Source organism: Staurois parvus, unplaced genomic scaffold (assembly GCF_062004578.1).
Source record: "Staurois parvus isolate SC_StPar_1 unplaced genomic scaffold, SC_StPar_1.0 ptg000575l, whole genome shotgun sequence".
In the NCBI taxonomy this organism is placed as follows: Eukaryota; Metazoa; Chordata; class Amphibia; order Anura; family Ranidae; genus Staurois; species Staurois parvus.
Window position 1 is genome coordinate 6606138 of NW_028318371.1, and position 23769 is coordinate 6629906.

Here is a 23769-nt window from a genome sequence, read left to right on the forward strand (position 1 = left end):
AAGGTTTACATATATGGACACTAAGAGTATATGTTTAGAAGAAGCACAAATAAGGGTTTTACTTATTTAGCCAACACTGAATTAGGAAATAACTGTTTAGTGGGTTGGTCTGGTAAAATATATATAACATGTGCCTTAGAGATAGAGAGTCACATACACTCACTCACACTCATACATCAAGACATTATACAGCTGACACGCACTGACATATTTGTCTCCTGGTAAGGCCTGCAAAGCCTTGATACACCTGTTGTCTTCCTTGCCGAGACTGAAACACTTGTCATAGAACAGACAAGAGATTAGACATTTCTCCAAAGCTTATTTCTTTTTCCATAATCTACAACTTTTGTTATATTTTACTCTGTATTTTATTTTATCTTTTGTATTCATTTTTGATGCCAAGTGTGCATTAAATAAAAGTCACACTGTTTTAAGTCAGCCTGGCACTAGAACAATTTGCCTCAAACGCCTAAAGACAGACACTTAAATAATATAAGTGTCACGATATTTAACATTTGGCTAAGCCAGCCTCCGCCACCGTTTTTCCGGGTTTTTCATTCCTTGCTAAAGGGGGAGAAAGCACAGACTGATCAAGTCTTGGAAAAACACGGTGCAAAGAACCTAGAAGTGAAGGCGTTTGTGTTTCGTCAGACGTTGACGAGAGGTCCAGTGACGGAGCCACCGGCTGCAAAAAAGAAAATCATCTGATTACGGTGAGTAAAAGTTATGGAATTTATTGATAAACTAGCTATAGAAAGCAAGTTAGAGTTTAAGGATGTTTCTTTATATCCTGATGATGGTAAATTATGGCAGTACATGTACAAGGAATGTTTACAGGCCAATGTTCAGATAGATAAATCTAGATTTACTGTAAACAAACAGCATAAGAAGATATCTAATATCTTAAAGTTGGTAAGAATATTCAACAAAATGATTTTGAATATTGATTTACCTGCTAAAAGTGTTTCTACACTAAAGCAGACAGAATGTAGCACTGTACAGAACACAGTAATGCATGAACATTTGTCTCAAGATCCTCTTAATTGTCCAAATTGTGACATACTTTGTAATTACATAGAAAATCTTGAAGAGCAAATTGATTCTAAAACAAATCTTTTGTTAAGACTGCAGAATGACAGAAAAGAGGTTGCTGTATTAACAAAAGGTGGTAAAAAGACTGATTCTAAACAGTCAAAGCCTCAAGCTTCCTGCATTCCTGAAATGGGGGAAGATGACGCAAATGACGAAGCCGAAGTTAGAAAGAAAAAACTACTAGACCGTGCAGCTAAATTAAAATTACAAATTCATGATCAATTAATTAAAATTTTAAAAGATATTCCAGCGTATGACTCAAAGGTCGATGCCTTTTATAATGCGGACATCTTCGAGTCTTATACAGATCGTTATCACTTGACTGACGAACAGCGTAACCGTATCTATTATCTTTGGATACCTGCACATTTTGCTAGACGACTTGTGCAATCACCTGTTATTGACGATGACGGACAGGAGATACATAGTGACGCATCAGACAGATTACGACAATTGTTGTTATGTACCACAGGTGAGGAAGTACCTTCTTTAGAAGTACTAGACTCATTACAGACTTCAGTTAGAGAAGACCCTTATGAATTTAAAATTAAATTCACAAAGGCATACAAAATGGTCTTGGGCGTAGATGATGAAAACGATACAGGGATGATAAAAGCATTTGTAAAAAAATTTAAATATCTTGATCCAACTTCTTTGGCCATTGTGCAAGATAAAACTTTGATTACAGATGCTTGTTCATTCATTGATAAAATCAGAAGACAAATGAAACAGAACTATCTCAAGTCTAAGATAGCTCTAGTTCAAAATGACACTTTAAATAGGAACGGTCAAACTACAGCTAAGACAGGAATGACTGCTCTTAGTAAAAGTGACAGATACAAGCAGGTGAGACAGAGAGAGCCAATAACTTGTTACTACTGTCAAAAGCCTGGACATTTAAAATGGAAATGTAAAAAATTCTTAAAGGATATGCAGATAAAGGATTCAAGAAATTTAGGTAAAGAAAATGGACTTATTTCTCTTGAACCATCTGCTCCTCCTAGTCAGAAGGAAACTCAATCTTCTTCTCCCTATGCTCCTCTGATAAAACAGATCAGAGAGTTATCGGTCAGCAGCGGTTTGACTGAAAAGAACTTGCAGTCAACCACTGTTAATTCAGCTCCATTATTGCCTACTCCATGACTAGACAATAAAAAGGAAATAAAATCTCATCATCTAGAATATGTAACACCAATATGTCTAGATAAATGTGGACGCCCTTACATTAAAGCAAAATTGAATGGACAAAAGCTCAAGTTTTTAATTGATACAGGTGCTGAAATTTCTATTACTGGTGTAAGATTACCTCTTTTGACAGATGCAACAGTATGTACAGTTGTTGGATTTAACGGATCAGGTAATTCGAAAGCTTCAATGTTGAAAAATGTTTCATTTGAAATCCCTGATTATTTGGATACTGAGATTGATATTTGGTATTGTCAAGGTGCAGAGAATATCATTGGGACAGATATCCTTCAACGAAGAGGTTGGATAATTGACCTTGGTAATGGCATTGTATGGAAAGGTTCCATTAATCGTAAGCCTGTGGTAATTGACCCAGCAGATTACTGTGAGGTCGGCAGCATCTGTTTAACAGAAGTGCTTGCTGCAGACCATAAATGGCCAGATAGTGGTGACAATCAACAATTAGAACAATTGGTCAAATCATACAAAAATCTTTGGAGCCAAGGCAAAAATGAGGCCGGTCTATTTAAAGACATAGAAGTAGACGTGCAAGGCAAGGATCCGCCCCCACAGAAGCAATACAAATTGCCACCAGAATCTATTGAACCAGTATCAATAGTCATACAGGAGCTTCTGCAACAAGGTATTATCAGAAAAACAAATTCTGTAACAAACAATCCATTATGGGTAGTACCTAAACGTGATGACCCTAAATCATTCAGGCTTCTGGTAGATCTCAGAATGCTAAATAAATATACCCCAAGCTGCGCTCCAATAGTGGCAGATACACCAGATATAATGTCCCGAATTGATGCAAAAGCAAAAGTGTTCTCTGTGATTGACATTGCAAATGGATTTTTCTCAATCTCTTTATCTAAAAGCTGTCAATATAAATTTGCCTTCTCCTTTGAAAATGCTCAGTATACCTTCACACGTCTTGTGAAAAGCCTACATTTGAGCTCAAGTATATTCCATCAAGCTTTAGCAGATGTCCTATCTAAATTTTCTAGGCCAGAATGTATCCTACAACATGTGGACCATATCTTGTTGTCAACAGAAAATGACCAAGAACATTTAACCCTTTTGGCAGAATTGTTTGATCTGCTGCAAGATGCAGGTCTCAAGCTGAATACTCGTAAGGTTCAGCTCATGAAAAGCGAGGTCAAGTTTCTCGGCATTCAGATCAGTCCGGGTAAACGCCAACCTTTGCAAGAAAGGGTTAATGCTATTGCTGCACTTCCTGTACCAACAACATGCAAAGCACTAAGACAATTCCTAGGATTAGTGAATTTTTCTAGAGAGTTCATTGAGTCATTTGCTGATAAAGCAAAACCTCTGTATGAACTTCTAAAGAATAATGAGGAAAATTGTTTTGGTCCTTGGACAGAAGTTCAGCAAAAGGCCTTTGAATCTTTGAAAAAAGATTTGCAGACAGCACCAGCCCTAACTACAGTAGAAAAGCAAGCACCGTTTGCTTTGCAGGTGCATACATCTGAAACTGCTATTTCTTCGGTGTTGCTTCAGCTACAAGGAGGAAATTGGAGGATCCTAGCATATTTCTCTAGGCTTTTAACACCTGTTGAGAAAGGTTTTGACACATGTGTTAAACAATTGGTAGGAGTTCACTATGCAGTAAAAGCAACTGAGCACATTGTAGGATTCAACAAAATTATCTTACAAACACCCCATTCCACCCTGAAATTTCTCCTTGAAAAAAACATCCCAGGTGTTTCCAATCAAAGATTTTCACAATGGTTGTTGGCTTTATCACCCAAACAGATCCAGGTTGAACATAATGCCAAATATGTACTCCCTCAATTGATGGAATATAATGGATCAGAACATGAGTGTTCATGTGAAGTCCAAGACACTCACTCTCCTCTGTTTCGCAGAGAAGCAGAGAAGACTGATGAACCTGTGTTTGTGGATGGTTCACGTTATTGTGTCTCAGGGGAGTATTTTTCAGGTTATGCAATCTGGTTTCCAAAGAGAGGATATGCCATACAACACAGACTTCCAGGACACTTTTCAGCACAAAAAGCAGAACTGATAGCCATTGAGACAGTGTTAACTGTAGACAAAGAAGAGAATCAAGGTCCACTAGTAATTTATAGTGACAGTTCATATGTTGTGCGTTCTCTTACTGATTATCTTCCAATTTGGAAAAGACGAGGTTTTGTAGATGCTTCAAACAAAGCTTTAGCACACAGAGAGATACTAGAGTCAATTTTTGCACTAGCAGGGATAAACCCTTGTGCCTATGCAATTGTTAAAGTACCAGCGCATAGGAAAGACAATGATGAACTGAGTATAGGAAATATGATAGCTGACACATTAGCAAAAGAAGCAGCTGTTAATGAACAGTCAGAGACTCCATCTGAAGTAGTTTCAGTAAACACAGTCAGAAAAACAGATACACAGATCCCCTCATTTGCAGAAGAACAGAAAAAGGACCCGTCCCTTTCTGCTTCTCAGGTTGATACAGAATCTTCCTTTGTTTTTGAAAACAAGATTTTGTTTCATGACTGTAACGGGGTTCTGCGTCCTGTCATACCAAAACATTTACAAGTGGAGTTCACAAAATACAATCATGAAAGTTTAGGCCATGTAGGTAAGCAGAGATTGTTAGAGATTCTCAAAGAGAAATTTTTCTGGGAAAAAATGGATGAGACTGCAGACAATGTAATTCAATCTTGTCTTATTTGTGCTCAAGTGAACCCCAGGCCAAAAGGACAGAAACCTCCTTTACAAAGAACTCCTCCAGCTAATGGTCCATGGTCCACATTACAACTTGACTATATAGGACCATTACCAACAGGAAAAAATGGTTTCAAATATGCTCTCATAATTGTTGATGTTTTCTCAAAATGGGTTGAGATTTTACCTGTACGCACAGACGATGCACTAACAACTGCAAGAATGTTAATTAATCATGTTTTTCCTATTTGGGGGATCCCAATTGATATCAGTTCAGATCGTGGAACTCATTTCACAGGTAAAGTAATGCAGGCAATGTGTAAAATTTTGGGAATCCAGCAAAGATTTCATGTTCCATACCATCCGCAATCTGCAGGTATTGTGGAAAGAATGAACAGGACTATCAAATCCAGAATTGCTAAAATGTTGTTAGACAAAGGACATACATGGGTAGATGCCGTGCCTTTTGTTCTGATGAGTATCAGAAGTACAACATCTTCATCTACACAATACAGTCCATTTGAACTGATGACAGGTAGAAAAATGCCGCTTGTTTTTCCACATGAACCGTGTTTTTTGTCAACTCCGCAGAAAGAAGCAATTGAGAAAACCAAATGGTTACAGATGTTGCAAGACAATCTAAATGCCATTTTGCCATATGCAGCTACTCACATGCAGAAAATGATCCCTCCACACTCCTCAAAATTTGAGAAAGGTGGACAAGTCATGATTAAAACATTTAGAAAAAGTGGGCCGTGGCAAAGTAATTGGGAAGGTCCTTTTGAAATTTTGGACACACGTGGTGTAATGATACAAGTCCAAAGACCTCTCAATTCTGTTAAAAATGCACGGAGACAACAAAAAATATGGGTTCACACTGATCAATGCAAGCTGTTTATGCCAAGATAATGATACTGCATTTCTTTTGCAGAAATGACATCTGATAATCAAATATGGAGGAACATCAAACTCCAAAAAGAAATACTGACAACATCAGAAAAGTGGAAAGAAAGAAAGAACATTAAAAGGAGAAAATTCGTCATCACAGGACTCCTTTTCTCATTAATGACATTTTTATTCCTAAAAACTTATATGACTTTTTCCAGCCCAGCAGAGAAGAACAAGTCTGAGACCCTGCATAAAAGAGAATTGCCTTTATCCAGAAACAAGAGACATTTTCCAAGATACAGTGACATTGACACAGCCGTAGACTTGTATGGACTTGCTTGTATAGGTCATGGAGCTACTTGCTGTATGCAGTTTTATTTTCTTCATAGTAACTCTATTGAAATACAAGCTAGAATAGAATCTAAAACAAAGTTTACAAAAATGCAAGGATCATATGTACATAATAATAAAACTGGTACATATGAATGTAATTTAACTGAGATGGGATTCTGGTCCATAGTTTTAAAAGGAAATGAGTCTACAATTTGGACTGGCGATGTAACTGGAGATAGAGTAGGTTCTTCTTCTGTAGGAGGATCCAAAACAGATATTTGGTTTTTGACCCAATATTATTTACAGTTTATGGATCCTGAACACTTAAAGATTACAGGAGATGAAGAAGGAGATGTAATTAGAGTATGGGATTTTCAAATAACAAGAGGTTCAGCTCACGTTAATGTGAGAGTGACTATTTCAATTGTAGACTTGATTATTCCAGATATAAAAGTATCCCCTCAAGCTGTTAAAATTATTGAAGGAAAGGATGATTTAAATTTGATATGTACTACACAAATATATTTACCTCAAAATTCCCTATTAACTTGGAAAAGAAATGGTGAATTTTTGGGCAGTCTTTTCCATAGCTCTACTAATATAATTCGTAAGAGTAATCTTGGAAATGTAGATTGGACTAATAATAACTTTATTTATCAACACAGTAGTCCAAATCTTAATGACAGAGGCATATATGAATGTTGCATATCATTAGAAAATAATCCAATGAAATGTGATACTGCAAATGTTATAATTTCATCTCCTAAGAACATTAAGTGTACTGATGAAAAATGTATTCCTTCTAGTCCATTTCAAATTAATCATTTCCAACCCAGACATCTCTTAAGAGAAGGACATTTTGTGATTATACTTTGGAAATTTAATGTTTCTGAATGGAAAATTTCATCAAAGTATCCTCAATGTCAAGAATACTTAATTAATATGGAATTGGGTATGGATAAATGGTTTGGAGCTAATAATAAAAATAACAATAGGAATAAACGAGGTATCATAGAAGGAATTTTAGGTGGAATTGGTACAATTGGAAGTATTACCAATAGTATGGATATTAATACATTACAGTCTGATCTGGAAACAGCGGGCTTAGTGGGTAGTAAAAGTATTAAAGTTCAAAGAAATGTAAATCAAATATTAGAAAATATGTTAATGAAGACAGCTACGGTTATAGGCCCAGCTGTAGTCCACTTACAAGATGTTACTTTGAATTTAATGGACAGAGAACAACATTCCCACATAGCCAGAACATGTCTAGAAATACAGACAGAGTATTCTACCAATTTTAAAATAATTGCACAAGCATTCCAAAGTGGCATAACTCCTCTAAGTCTTTTGCAAAGTTTACCTAATGAATATGTATTTGCAAAAAATCATACAGATTTATGGGTAAATAAATGGGTAGGATGTAATCAACATGAATGCTTTGGTACCTCAATGATTCCCATTGCTGGGAAAGAACAAATGTTAATTCCAGTTACAGTCTTAGGATTGCCAGTTAGTAATACCCAGTTGTTATATTATCAATTACAATTTGTAGATTTTGCTTTGGATACTAATACATCTGAACCAGAACAATTAGATTTATCTTCTTGTTTACATTTTCAATCAAAAGTAATATGTTTGCCTAATCAGGACAAAAGTATTTTTCACTCTTGTTTTCATAATCATTCATTATGTACAGCAAGAATAGAAAAAGTAAAAACTTCACTTGACCTAGTCACTGTTGTAGGAAAGAGGAAAGTCTGTGTTTCAAGTCATGACAGACACTGAAACAGTGAAAGCTTTCTTCCTATCCTGCACACATACAGATATCCTGAGTCGAGGCTTGTATTGTATAGAAGGAGATCTTACAGGAATTAGTTTAAATGAAATTAGAGTAAATTTAACTAATATACTTACGAAAAATGTGAGTGTTCTACCTATACAATATAATATATCTCAAGTAGATGAGTTTCCATGGAAGGAATGGGCAGAGATCATACAAAAGGATAAGGGATTATTAATTGCTTTGTCTGAAGAACTTCAGAAAGCAGAAATAATATTTAAGCATGAACAAGGAAATCTACTAGAGATAGAACATGATTGGTCTGAATTTTCAGGTCGTTCATGGTGGTCAAAATTTAAAAATACTGTATCAATGTGGGGAAAAACTTCAGTAACAGCAGCTGTTGGAAATATATTATTACACCCATTAATTATTATATTTATTATTATGATTTTATGTATTTTATTTCAAATCTGTATTATGATTAGAATGAAACAATTTTACAAATTGATTAAGAAACAAATGAAAGAAGGTGAAAAAATCCTGTCAGGTATTATTAGAAGGAAGGTTACCTCTGACCTAACTGACCTGGTTATAGAAAATGGTGCATCTGGAACAACTGATTCAGAGCGTGTATAGTTGGGCCATGAATGAAGTATGAATGTATATATAATATTATATGATAAATTATATTTAGGGGGAATATTGTAGAAATTATGTAGCTTAAAACAGACGTCTCATATCTTTCAAAATGACAGCAAAAGTCATTTAGAAGTAATTTTAACTTCACGTGTGAATGAAGCTTTGGAAAACAGGTGTTAAAGATGAACCATGGTATATTCATGTCTAAGAGGTCAGCAGGTCATAAGCTTAGTTTTAAGAATAGCAATTGGAATGTAAAAAGATATTGGTATGCAGTAGAACAAAGAAAGGATATGTCTTTTATAAAGAAAATCATGTCTAATCCATAATATAGTTAGTTGGATAATTATTTCATATAATCAATTTATTAGTTAGGAATAGTGTGTGATAAGTTTAGTATCAATTATTGTTGGTTATATCTATGCATTTATGTGACCATTATCCTTTCTAAAGATATGTGAAGCCATTATATCAGATGACAGTATCATATATTTCTGTCTTCTAAGAGGTTTTCAAATAACGTCATACTAAGTATAGTTTAGAAGGTTTACATATATGGACACTAAGAGTATATGTTTAGAAGAAGCACAAATAAGGGTTTTACTTATTTAGCTCACACTGAATTAGGAAATAACTGTTTAGTGGGTTGGTCTGGTAAAATATATATAACATGTGCCTTAGAGATAGAGAGTCACATACACTCACTCACACTCATACATCAAGACATTATACAGCTGACACGCACTGACATATTTGTCTCCTGGTAAGGCCTGCAAAGCCTTGATACACCTGTTGTCTTCCTTGCCGAGACTGAAACACTTGTCATAGAACAGACAAGAGATTAGACATTTCTCCAAAGCTTATTTCTTTTTCCATAATCTACAACTTTTGTTATATTTTACTCTGTATTTTATTTTATCTTTTGTATTCATTTTTGATGCCAAGTGTGCATTAAATAAAAGTCACACTGTTTTAAGTCAGCCTGGCACTAGAACAATTTGCCTCAAACGCCTAAAGACAGACACTTAAATAATATAAGTGTCACGATATTTAACACAGCCGATCATTTTCTGTACTTCTTTATATGTTTTCCCCTCACCAATCAACTTTTTAATCAAGGTACGCCGTTCTTCTGAACAATGTCTGGAACAACCCATTTTTCTCAGAATTTCAGAGAGAAATGCACTGTAACCAGCATGTCCAACATTTGCTGCCTTCCTTCCTTAAATAAGGGCATTAATTGCCACCTGTTTTTCAAAGAATGAATGACCTCACTAATAGAACTCCACACTGCTATTATTTTGAACACGCCCCTTTCAATGAGTGATTCAATGACACAGAATCAGCAGCATGCATGTCATGACTGTTGGGTCTGTTGGATTTCTATTACTCTACTACACCTGCTAGTAAATTATTTGCCATTTAGAAATATAATTTCTACCAAAAACAGTGATTGATCCGGTTAGTGATGTCTGACTGATATTATTTTGAACACAACTGTATATACTGTATTTTTTCATTGATCACTAGTGCTGTATAAGTTGAGGATTTTGGTTGTCCGCGGTCTTCACATACTGTAGTTGCGCTTATTTAATGTGTTTTTATTATAGCAGTTAAGTGGCAGATACTTTATTCATCTAAATAGACATTTTGGGTGTTGTTGGTTTTGGCCATGGCACGGAAGGGTTTATCTATAGTGTCTTTATTTTACTATTCCCCCTTTTTCTGTGAATTTTTTATTTTGTGCAATGTTGGGGTTTTAAAATTTTATTTAGATCGGAGTTTGTCAGGAGTCAAAACCCTTTGTATAATTTGAGGGGCTCCAAAAGAGGGGGGCAAAATAACTTGGAGGGTTATTAAAGTTATTACAGGCATCACAGCATAGAAACCCATTGGCAGCATTGTTAAAGCACAACTTCGGGCTTCATACTTTTCCAGGCGGAGCCCCCCTCCCCCATTCCTCTGCATATCACATGCAATGTCTGTGCGGACCCTTTTTTCCAGCACCTGATTCACATCGCATGGTTCACACCCATGTGATCCGATTTCTGGCAATCACTCTGTATTTTGCGATCTGTTTCGTGGGTGCCAATAATTTTACATAACACCCGCACCAGATCACATGGATGACATGTGATTGCAATGCGGTGCGGGAAACGTACAGAATTCGCTGCATTTCACGCACCACATTAGTGTGAACCAGGTCTTAAAGAGAATCAGAAAGCTGCCATTGAGGACCTCTAACATTCACATATTAGTCTTCTGGCTGTCATGCAGCTTTCTGACTCCAACACTTTTTTAGAACAAGTATTTTTGATTGAATATTCTCACCAAAAGTTTCTAAAAGAAGGTCACCAGTAACACCGTCCATATATTGCTCAAGACGGGTTTCTATTAACTTTGCAAATGATTTTCTCTGAGGCCGGGTTCACACTGATGTGATTCACCACATCGTATGATATTCACCCAGGAATCGCACCACATTCCTGTGCAAATCACATGCAATTCTGTGCGGGGCAATTTGAGCCCATCATTTTGTATGGCTCATATCGCACCACATCCACATGGAGAAGTGCAGGCACCTTTTTTTTACCACGCTGGATTCGGATCGGAAGGGTGTTCATAGCCATGCGATCTGATTCAAGCAAATGCAATATGTTCTGCCACCTGCTTTTGGGGCGTTGTTAACTTTTAATTGACACCTGCAGCAGATGGCATGAACACAGTGGGATTGCTATGTGGTGGGGAAATGCAGCGATTCCTGTGCGTTTGTGTGTGAACTCAGCCTTAACCACAAAATACAACAAACAGAAACCTGCCAATAGCATTTCACGCTGCGGTATATAACCCAGTTTTATGTCTTGTCTGCAGATGTAATTTACTATTTATAATCAAAACAACGTATAAAAAAAAAACAGAGATCAGTTCACAAATGTCGGAATATATCCCTTTAATTTATAAACATTTGCTTTATCCGCAAACTTCCTGAAGATAAAACTGCAACACCAGCTCAGCCCCGCCCTGTGCTGAGAAATGTGAGACGACCTTTAGATTTTCCGTGTCGGAGACTTTCACTTTCATTTCTCTCTTCTGCTGTCAGCGATGGCGTCTGCTGATCTGAGAGAGGAGCTGGACTGTTCCATCTGTCTGAACATTTATACCGATCCTGTAATGCTGAGATGTGGACACAACTTCTGCCGGGTCTGTATTGATCGATCGTTGGATACACAGGAGGGGTCTGGAGGTTATTCCTGTCCTCAGTGCAGAGAAGAGTTCCAGGATCGGCCTGCATTGCACAGGAACATCACACTACGTAACATAGTGGAGACCTTCCGGTCTACTCAGCCAGATGAGAAGAAGACTGGAATCTTCTGTACTTACTGCATTCACTATCCTGTACCCGCTGTTAGATCCTGTCTGTTGTGTGAAACTTCTCTGTGTGATAATCACCTGAGAATCCACAGCAAGTCACCAGAACATGTCCTAACTGACCCCACCACTTCCATGGAGAACAGAAAATGTGCCATCCATAGGAAACTTCTTGAATATTACTGTGCTGCAGATGACGCCTGTATCTGTGTGTCCTGCAGGCTGGCTGGAGAACACCAGGGACACAAGGTGGAGACTCTGGATGAGGCTTCTGAGAAGAAGAAACAGAAACTGAGAAACGTTCTGCAGAAACTGATGACAGAGACAGAGAAGACGGAGAAAAGAGTCCAGAGTCTGCAGGAACGTAAGGGAAAAGTACAAGAAAAATCAGCTGGTCTAACAGGTCTAATAATTTTTTATTTATAATTTTGTATTTATATTCTAATTTTTCTAATTATTATTTTTTGAAGTTTTTGAATTTTCCCAACTCCGTCCCAGATTATATGGTCCCCCTACCACAACATCGTGATCATATCTATGCATCATCCCCCCGCTGCTTCATAAATAATTAATAATTCCATTCCCTGTACCTACATTTATATATATATTATTACCTTATTAATACCTTGTCATCCAGTCCTCGTCGTCTCTTCTCTACTTTTAACGCTCTACTTTCTCCACCTACACCCCCACTCAGTACCTCACTCACTGCTCATGAGACTGCAAATCATTTCAAAAACAAGATTGACGCAATTCGTAGGGGCATCGCCACTGCACAGACATCCATCCCACTTAGCATACCTTATACTAAACCTCCCTCAAAACTTATCACTTTTGACCTTGCTACTCCTAAAGAGGTCACTAAGATTTTCTCAGAAGCCCGTCTCACTACCTGCCCCCTGGATCCTGTCCCCTCACAACTACTACGGTCATCCTCCTCTTCCATCCTATTCTCCCTCACTCACATCTTCAATCTTTCCCTCTCTATTGGTGCCTTCCCCTCCCCTCTAAAGCATGCGCACATCACTCCCATACTTAAAAAGCCCTCCATGGACCCCACCAACCTGAACAACTTAAGACCCAACTCCCTGCTGCCATTTACCTCTAAACTCCTAGAACACTTAGTCTACAATCGCCTGAGCTCCCACCTCACCGACAACAACCTTCTTGACCCTTTACAGTCTGGCTTTCGCTCACTCCACTCCACTGAAACTGCCCTACTAAACCTCACTAATGATCTACTAACTGCTAAAACCAATGGCCACTACTCCATACTCATCCCAACCAATGGCCACTACTCCGTACTCATCCCAACCAATGACCACTACTCCGTACTCTTACTACTTGACCTCTCTGTGGCTTTTGATACGGTTGACCATCCCCTCCTAAAAAAACTCCACTCTCTTGGTCTCAGAGACTCTGCTTTCTCCTGGTTCTCCTCCTACCTATCGCAGCGCTCCTTCAGTGTTACCTATAACGCTGCTGCCTCCTCCTCTTCACTCCCTCTTTCTGTAGGGGTCCCTCAAGGTTCTGTCCTTGGACCCCTTCTCTTCATCTACACCTCCTCTCTTGGTCACTTGATAAACTCCCATGGCTTTAAGTACCATCTCTATGCTGATGACACACAAATCTATCTTTCTACCCCTCACCTCACCCCTTCAGTCTCCTCTCGCATTACTAACCTACTAAGTGACATATCGGCATGGATGTCACTCCACTTCCTCAAACTCAATCTTTCCAAAACTGAGCTCTTAGCATTCCCCCCAGCCCCCACCACCCCCACTGACTTCTCCATCAAGATCAGTAACACAACCATCAGTCCCTCCCCTCATGCCAGGGTACTAGGTGTAATCCTGGACTCCCATCTGTCCTTTCAGCCCCAAATCCAATCACTGTCCAAATCTTGGAGACTTCACCTGCACAACATCTCCAAGATACGACTGTTCCTAACCTCGGAAACCACTAAGCAACTTATTCACTCCCTTGTTATATCTTGCCTTGACTATTGTAACTCCCTCCTCATTGGCCGACCTCATCGCAGGCTATCCCCTCTCTGCCAGTCCCTCCACTGACCTCCACTCAGTGTCCTCCACTCCTCTCTGCCAATCCCTCCACTGGCCTCCACTCAGTGTCCTCCACCCCTCTCTGCCAATCCCTCCACTGGCTTCCACTCAGTGTCCTCCACCCCTCTCTGCCAATCCCTCCACTGGTCTCCACTCAGTGTCCTCCACCGCTCTCTGCCAATCCCTCCACTGACCTCCACTCAGTGTCCTCCACCCCTCTCTGCCAATCCCTCCACTGGCTTCCACTCAGTGTCCTCCACCCCTCTCTGCCAATCCCTCCACTGGTCTCCACTCAGTGTCCTCCACCGCTCTCTGCCAATCCCTCCACTGGCTTCCCATTGCCCAACGGATAAAATTCAAAACATTAACATTAACAATAACCTACTCTGCTCACTTTTAGGCAATCTCTGAAAACTTATCTCTTCAGGGAAGCCTATCCTGCCCTCAGCTAATACTGGAATCTTTCAGTTTTCCAACCAGTCCATCCCCCACAGTTACTACCTTTTGTACCACTAGCCCCTCCCTCCTAGATTGTAAGATCCAAGGAGCAGGGCCCTCCTATCCCTCTTGTATTAAACTGTATTGTTGCTGTTTTGTCTCCCGTTATATTGTAAAGCGCTGAGCAAACTGTTGGCGCCATAAATCCTGTATTATAATAATACTTTTAGTTTTCTTTTTATATTTGTAATATTGTCATTATTCTACAGGTGAAACAAGAAAAATTAGAATATCGTGCAAAAGTTCATTTATTTCAGTAATGCAACTTAAAATGTGAAACTAATATATGAGATAGACTCATTACATGCAAAGCAAGATAGTTCAAGCCGTGATTTGTCATCATTGTGATGATTATGGCTTACAGCTCATGAAAACCCCAAATGCACAATCTCAGAAAATGAGAATATTGTGAAAAGGTGGAATATTCTCGGCTCAAAGTGTCCCACTCTAATCAGATAATTAAGCCATAACACCTGCAAAGGGTTCCTGAGCCTAGAAATGGTCTCTCAGTCTGGTTCAGTAGGAATCACAATCATGGGAAGGACTGCTGACCTGACACCATCACTGACACCCTCCATAAGGAGGGAAAGCCTCAAAAGGTAATTGCAAAAGAAGTTGGATGTTCCCAAAGTGCCGTATCAAAGCACATTAATAGAAAGTTATGTGGAAGTGAAAAGTGTGGAAGAAAAAGGTGCACAAGCAGCAGGGATGACCGCAGTCTGGAGAGGATTGTCAGGGAAAGGCCATTCAAAAGTGTTGGGGACTTTCACAAGTAGTGGACTGAGGCTGGAGTCAGTGCATCAAGAGCCACCACACACAGACGGATCCTGGATATGGGCTTCAAATGTCGTATTCCTCTTGTCAAGCCGCTCCTGACTAACAAACATCGTCAGAAGCGTCTTACCTGGGCTAAAGAAAAACAGACCTGGTCTGTTGCTCAGTGGTCCAAAGTCCTCTTTTCTGATCAGAGCAACTTTTGCATCTCATTTGGAAACCAAGGACCCCGAGTATGGAGGAAGAATGGAGAGGCCCAAGGACCCCAAGTATGGAGGAAGAATGGAGAAGCACACACTGCAAGATGCTTGAAGTCCAGTGTGAAGTTTCCACAGTCTATGTTGATTTGGGGAGCCATGTCATCTGCTGGTGTTGGTCCACTGTGCTTCATTAAGTCCAGGATCAATGCAGCCGTCTATCAGGAGATTTTGGTGCACTTCATGCTTCCTTCCACAGACAAGCTTTATGGGGATGCTGACTTCATTTTCCAGCAGGACTTGGCACCGCCTACACTGCCAAAAGCACCAAAACCTGGTTCAATGACCGTGGCATTACTGTGCTTGATTGGCCAGCAAACTCGCCTGACCTGAACCCCAGAGAGAATCTATGGGGCATTGCCAAGAGAAAGATGAGAGACATGAGACCGAACAATGCAGAAGAGCTGAAGGCCGCTATTGAAGCATCCTGGTCTTCCATAACACCTCAGCAGTGCCACAGGCTGATAGCTTCCATGCCACGCCGCATTGAGGCAGTAATTGCTGCAAAAGGGGCCCAAACCAAGTACTGAGTACATATGCATGCTTCTACTTTTCAGAGGTCCGATATTGTTCTATGTACAATCCGTGTTTTATTGATTGCATGGAATATTCTCATTTTCTGAGATTGTGGATTTGGGGTTTTCATGAACTGTAAGCCATAATCATCACAATGATGACAAACCACGGCTTGAACTATCTTGCTTTGCATGTAATGAGTCGATCTCATATACTAATTTCACCTTTTAACCACTTCCAGTCCGGACACTTTTACCCCCTTCCTGTCCAGGGCAATTTTCAGCTTTCAGCTCTATCATACTTTGAATGACAATTGCGCTGTCATGCAACGCTGTACCCATATGAATTTTTTACCATTTTTTTGAGACAGATAAAGCTTTATTTTGGTGGTATTTATTCACCGCTGGGATTTTTATTTTTTTGCTATGTAAATGAAAATGTCCAAAAATTTTGAAAAAAAGTGTTTTTCTTATAAAAATTTGCAAATAAATAATATTTCATAATAAATATTGTCCAAAATGTATTCCGTTATCTTTTTAGTAAAAAAAAAATAAGCCAAATTAGTTTATAACCAAAAAGTATAATTTTTAAACATTTTTTTTTTTTACATTTTTATTTTATATTATTATTTATGTTTTTTTTTATTTTTTTACATACTGTCTCCCTAGCACTACTTGTGGGGGGTGATGAAGATTTTTTTTTTACATTGATTGCTTTTACACCCATATAGGATGTAAAAGAAATCATTTCTCTTTCTCTCTGTCTGCATTCCTGCAGCCATTGAGAACTACTGAGTGAGCTGTGATTGGTCACAGCTGGTGACATGGTACAATGCTGTTGTGAATAGCCTTGTACCATGTGACCTCTGTGATCATTCACAGATTTCACACGTAGTAAGCAATGATGTCACAAGTGACATCTTGCTTACTACTTTGCATGTGATCAGTGATTGGCCAATCAGTGATCAGATGATCGGGCCCTCGTACAGAGGTCCCGTCCGATGATCGGTGTTTCACTGTGTCCGGAGGACACAGCGGGCACCGGATTGTGGTGCTGCGTGCTCCCAGGGAGCGTGCACAAGCAGGGTGCGGGGAGGCCGTTTATAAACTGCCACCCGACCCTGCAGTGCCACCATCCAGCTGTTTATATACAACGGCCGGACGGGAGGTGGTTAAGTTGCATTACTGAAATAAATTAACTTTTGCAAGATATTCAAATTTTTTGAGTTTCACCTGTATTTGATTATCATCAGTACCGTTACCATGGTTATACTGCATTTTTTACTCACATAATTATTTTATATAACACTGTTGCCAGGTGATCTTCACATCCTATGCCACTAGCTAAATTTATGAGCCATTTCACCAAGCATACACCATTGTGTGCAACATATCTAATTTTATATATATTTTTTTATTATTTTAATTCTTATTTTTTAATTTTCAATTAATTTTTATTAATGTTAATTTTTATTTTTCATTTATTTACTGATTTTTTTATTTTACAGTTTATTTTTTAATTTCCCAATGTATATATATTTCATGTATTTTAATTTTATTTATTTTTTTATTTTATAATTTTTTATAATTTTTTGTGTATATATATTTTTTAATATATATATATATATATATATATAAAAACATTTTATATATTTTATTTTTTACATATATATAATTACATTTGATTTTACATTATTATTTTTCATTTTGACCATTTCTATTTTTATTCACATTTTATAAATATTGATAACCAAATGTCTTTTTTCCTTTCTTTTCATTTCCTCTGTTTTCCATTTTCCCGTTTCATTTTTTCCCATACCATTTTATTTTTATTATTAATAACTTCTTATTTTTTCATCCATTTACAATTTTAATTCTCTTCCCGTACTCTTTTAACCACACAGTGTCACCTTACAACAATGGTATAATCACATTATTGCTGAAACAATTGGTTAATTAATTGCCAATCAGCCCCTCTGAGGATTAACTCCATATATACAACTATCGGACTCCCACTTCCCCCGGCTTGATAAAGGAGCGCACTTCCGCCTCTCCAGGCCAGCGCATGCTCCGAAACGCGTCGCAGTGCACCTTGGGTAACTGACGTCATCATGCCCACGTCGTCGCTGCGTTCCAGCGTGCGTTCCCCCCGACTTTGAGGAGGACGTGCACGCCGGCCGGCTCCACAGCTGTCCCCCTCCAGCCACCACGCTGCTCCAGCGGAACGCTGACACATTGTTACCGATGACAGCTCAGTGACACCGATGACACCCCCTCCTGTCCCATGTTACACCACACCACTTTATTTCATGCATTACTTGGACCTCATACATGGGAGGGTTCCTACTTCTCATCTTCATTAAAGTGTTATGCTGCACTTAGAGGCGCTTCTTCTCCTTCTCTCATCCTAACAGAGAGAGTCACTGCCCTGTTCATAGAGCTCAGGAGACAACTGGAGGACCTGGAGAAGAGAGTCCTGAGGGAGATCGCCAGCCAGGAAGAGCGGCTTTCATGTCCATTGTCTGAGATGATCCATCAACTGGAGATAAAGAAGAAGGATCTGTCCAGGAAGATGGGGGACATTGAGGAGCTGTGTAACATGACTGACCCCCCTGACTGTCCTCCAGGAATCAGACACAGGGGACTTGTGTGATACTGAGGAGGGAGATGATGAGGACAGAGAGAGACATGATAGACTCCTCCATGATGGAGGGGATCTGGATGTGGCTGGAATCTCACACACATTACACACAGGGATATCTGATATGATAAAAGGGGGAAATGTATGCTTCAATATACAGGAAGCTTCAGACTTATTACTGGATGTGAACACAGCTCATAATTATCTACAGATATCAGATGACATGAAAACTGCATCCAGGTCAGATAGAAGGCAGAATCGTCCAGAAACACCAGAGAGATTTCAGTCCTGGGAACAGGTATTAAGCAGTCGGAGTTTTTCCTCGGGGCGACATTACTGGGAAGTGGATGTCAGTGAGGGAGAAGATTGCAGAGTCGGGATGTGTTATCCCAGTATAGAGAGGAGAGGATTGCAGTCAAGGATTGGATATAATAACAAGTCCTGGAGTTTGAGGAAGTATAACAGTGATTGTTTTCTATTACAGGATGATAAAACAATCCTCATATCTCCCGATACCCCCCCTGATAGAGTCAGGATCTATGTGGATTATGAGGCCGGGCAGCTGTCCTTTTATGATCTGTGTGACCCCATCAGACACCTCCACACCTTCACCACCACCTTCACTGAGCCCCTCCATGCCGGGTTATGGGTAGGAAAAGGTCGTATAAAGATCTCTGGGGGGGTCAGGAGACGTGTAAAATGATCATATGACAGGAAATCTGACCTGAATCTGGTGAAATCTGCTGAGAAATGTGAATCTGGTTCATAGGATGACACCGTTTGTAGAGATAATATATTTCTTCAATCGGTAGATCTGGTAGATCTCAGCCGAGGAGAGTGTCCTCCATCACTTCCACACCCAACAAGGCAAGATTTGGGGGGGGGGGGTTATTTAGCATTAGGCTGACCACACACTATACAATCTGATTGTACAATAACCTTTAGATCTCCCATCAGCTGTGTAGTATACGGGTCTGCCTGATGTGACCCAATAAAGAGCTGATTCACACATGTGCGGTGCGGATTGAAGCTCAGGATTCACAGCTAATTGGCACAGTAGTTGTTCAGCGGTTCAGATCAGGTTTACATCAGGTTCAGGAAAGGTTCAGGTCAGGATTTTATCCCGTTCACACATGTGCGGATTAGAAACGGTTCCTATAGAAGTCAGTAGCCTGTAATCCGCACCTGAACCGGACCGCACTGCTCAGAAATCTCACATGCAGGGGCGGACTGAAAACTCATGGGGCCCCCGGGCAATAGGGGATCATGGGGCCCCCGTGTCCTTGCCCAAACTCAAAAAAGCATAGGCTATTTTCATAGGAAAAAGGTACCAGGGGAATCTCATGGGGCCCTCTACTGACCCCAGGCCCTCGGGCAGTACCCGAGTTTCCAAATGGTCAGTCCGCCGCTGCTAATATTACTCCTTCTCACCGCCAGTGCAATGGACCTATCATTGGTGTCAGTGGGAGGAATAGTGCCCCATCATTGGTGTCAGTGGGAGGAATAGTGCCCCATCACTGGTGTCAGTGGGAGGAATAGTGTCCCATCACTGGTGTCAGTGGGAGGAATAGTGTCCCATCTTTGGTGTCAGTGGGAGGAATAGTGCCCCATCTTTGGTGTCAGTGGGAGGAATAGTATCCCGTCTTTGGTGTCGGTGGGAGGAATAGTGTCCCATCTTTGGTGTCAGTGGGAGGAATAGTGCCCCGTCATTGGTGTAAGTGGGGGGGAATAGTGCCCATCATTGGTGTCGGGGGGGATAGTTCCCATCATTGGTGTCAGTGGTGGAAGGAATAGTGTTCCATCATTGGTGTCAGTGGGGAGAGGAATAGTGCCCTATCGTTGGTGTCAGTGGGGGGAGGAATAGTGCCCCATCGTTGGTGTCAGTGGGGGGAGGAATAGTGTCCCATCATTGGTGTCAGTGGGGGGAGGAATAGTGCCCCATCGTTGGTGTCAGGGGAGGAATAGTGCTCCATCGTTGGTGTCAGTGGGAGGAATAATGCCCCATCATTAGTTTCAGTGACACCAACGATGGGGCACTATTCCTCCCAATGACACTTACCTTGCTGACCCCTGCTCCAGCTTAGATGCTGCTGCAGCCAGCATGCCTGGTTGCAGCAGCACCATCAGCACGGTACACTTACCGGGCGGTCAGCTGTCCTGCTTCATTCACTCAGGGTGCTCCCTCACTCGATGTTTGTGGGGCCGCTCGGCTCCACCTCCTCGCAGGTGACTGGCTGCCTGTGTGCCTTTCCTGAGCTACAGTTTTGGCACCTAATCACTGGTGAGGAGGCGGAGCCGAGCGGCAGCGCATACATCAAGTGATGGAGCGCCCGGAGAGAGAAGAGAAGGCAGCAGATACACAGGTACAACTTCTGTAGGAGGATTTGTTTCCTCTCTGTGTATCTCCTGAGGCCAGTCACTGCACTGGGTATAGGTAAGGGTTTACAACCCCTTTGAAGATTTAATCATGAGTCGGTTTTATGGCCCTTTTACCCGTCTGACTGCTGAACAGCAGAGATTATGCTGGATGGTTATTCACTGTTATAAATAAGTCATCTAGAAAGGTGAAAATATTTTATTCTGTAAAGTGGTTATAAGGGAAGGACATTCTGTACCTCAAAGCCGTATTAAACCCAAAAGCAAACGTATTACATTGCAGCTTACCAATTCTTAGATGTGACGGCTGCATTAGTTTTATTTTTTAGGCTTTCTTTCCTCTATTTTTATCTGGTGATCCTGCCAGTATGTCTGTTGTTTTTCAAAGGAACAAGCTCTCTTCCAGATATAGCGGTTATAGGGATGAGACAAACCATCTGCCAATGACAGGGGTGATTACAATACTCAACTTTTATTTATTTAAAAACTTTATCCTAAAAGGGAAAGCATGTTTGGTGTAACTGCTTGGAGTTTGGCTTCAATTTGTTAGTGTATTTAAATCTGCTAGTCCATTTAACACTCCCCTCCCCCCAGACAGATAATGCTGCTGTCCAAAGCTGCCCCCTGTGCTCCTTCCTCCAGAGTGGGGGCGCTCTAATACAGGAGGTGTGTTACTGACCAGCAGTGCCAGGACAAGATCATCTAGAGCCCAGGGTGAACATGCTGAATTGTGCCCCCCCCCCAAGATGTATGAGCATTATGTGTTATCAAAAATCCCCTCCCCCTCAAAAAATGGACTAATCTGCCTTCTTATCCCCTAAGTGTTCCCCCTCCTCCCAGTACAAATCTGCTCCTTGCTGAAATCCCCTTCCCAGCACAAATATGTGCCCCCCCCAACCCCTCCCCCCCAGCTCAAATCCACTCATTCCTGAAAAAAATTCCTCACTCCTAGTACAAATCCTCTACCCCTCACCTCAAATTTCACTTCTGAGCACAAATCCTCTCCCCCCACTCTAATTCCCCCCTCCAAGCAAATATTCTCCCCAATCCCCCATCCTAACACAAATCCCCCCAATCATCCCTGCTAGCACAACCCCCCCCCCACCCCACAAAAAAAACCTCCCCTACTTGCACAAATCCCACCCCCAACCTTCTTTTGGTGCCCCCCCACCTCACATGATATCACAGTGCCCAGGGCAGCCGCCCCCCCCCTGCCCACCCCTTGTCCCAGCCCTGCAGACCAGATCACCAGGTGAAAACAGAGGGGAAAAGCCTAAAAAAAGAAAACTAATGCAGCCAAGAGAAAAAAAATGCATCGGGTGGTAAAAAAAGCTAAATCCACCTGTTGGTTGTCTCTGTGGAATTCTACTGAGAAGTCATTTTACCCTTTTATATGTGTTGTTTTATATATTCCATGCATTTTAAGGTTTTAGATTCCACTTTTATGCATTTTATCTTGTCTCTATTTTTGTGCCATTTTATGTTCTGGGATTTGATTATTGTGTGCTGACATTTTATTGTACATTTTATTGTCCAACTTTCATCTTTCATGTTTCATTAAAGTTTTGTTGAAACCTTGAAGTGTTCGGTTTAGTATTTTGAAGCGTTCATTTTCAGGCTTTGGTTACAATGTATCTAAAGCCTTCCTTTGTTTTAGTTTTGATAGAGTAGGGAAGGGTTAGAACCTCGCTCAGTTCTGTTTTTACATATTTTCATTTCCTGTTCACAGAGACACAAGGAAATCTCTCCGAGGTCAGAGGAATCCCCCTCTTAGTCTAGGGTCACACCTATGCAGGTTGTGTTTGATGTGTTTCTGCATTGCGTTTTGCGTTGTTTTGCATTTTTGACGCGTTTTTTTTTTTTCTTGTTGCTAGGCAGATTTAAAACGCAAAACGCAGCAAAACCGCAATACATGCTTTTCTGCAGCGTTCCCATTAAAGCCTATAGAACCAAAAACGCAACGTTTTGCTTTCAAAAAAGTCCCTGACCCTTTCCAAAAAGAGAAAAGAGATGTGAACCTGTCCCATAGGAAATCATGTTAAATGGACTGCTGTGCATTTCTAAAAAAACTCTACAGAAACCGCTTGGGTGTGAACCTGGGGTTAGATAGGTGTCACTGGAACACATGGGGGGGGGGGGTTATGAAAACTTGAGCACTCAGAATCTGGTGCAGCTGTGCATGGGAGCCAATCAGCTTCTAGCTTCTGTACATATCATCACTACTACTGTGTGCATCCAGGTGGATTATACCGCAATTATTTCAGGAGAAATTGCACTTTCATTCATTTGATGGTAAATGATAATGGATATCTCCTGATTTTTATCGATAATAGTAAAATAAATCATTTTTTTTAATTTAGCTGGATATTTCTTGCTTCTTCCATAACCTATCACCAAAGAACAACCCAAAATAAAATTCTCCTGCTCCTGACGATCGCAGCGATACCACATGTGTGTATGTTAGTTGTTTGTACCCGTAGTACAGCCCAGAATCAACAGTGCGCATTCTGATTTTTTTCTTTTTTTTATCCTACATAAAACACACCGACACTAACTGACACTGACACTGATTTAGAAAAAAAATCCTGATCAAAATAATACTGACCCTGACCTTGACCCAAACACTAACCCTGGCACTGACGAGGTCTGACAAACC

At 40.3% G+C, this 23769-nt stretch overlaps 1 protein-coding gene and 1 pseudogene across 1 annotated transcript; both read left to right on the plus strand.

The window, feature by feature from the left end:
- Positions 1–5217: 5217 nt before the first annotated feature.
- On the plus strand, positions 5218–8125 carry LOC149450397 (uncharacterized). Its single transcript, XM_089692085.1, has one exon. The coding sequence runs from the start codon at positions 5908–5910 to the stop codon at positions 7981–7983; it is 2076 nt and encodes a 691-aa protein (XP_089548211.1). The 5' UTR covers positions 5218–5907; the 3' UTR covers positions 7984–8125.
- Positions 8126–11720: 3595 nt separating this feature from the next.
- On the plus strand, positions 11721–19440 carry LOC149450398 (E3 ubiquitin/ISG15 ligase TRIM25-like; annotated as a pseudogene).
- The last annotated feature ends 4329 nt before the right edge of the window (positions 19441–23769 follow it).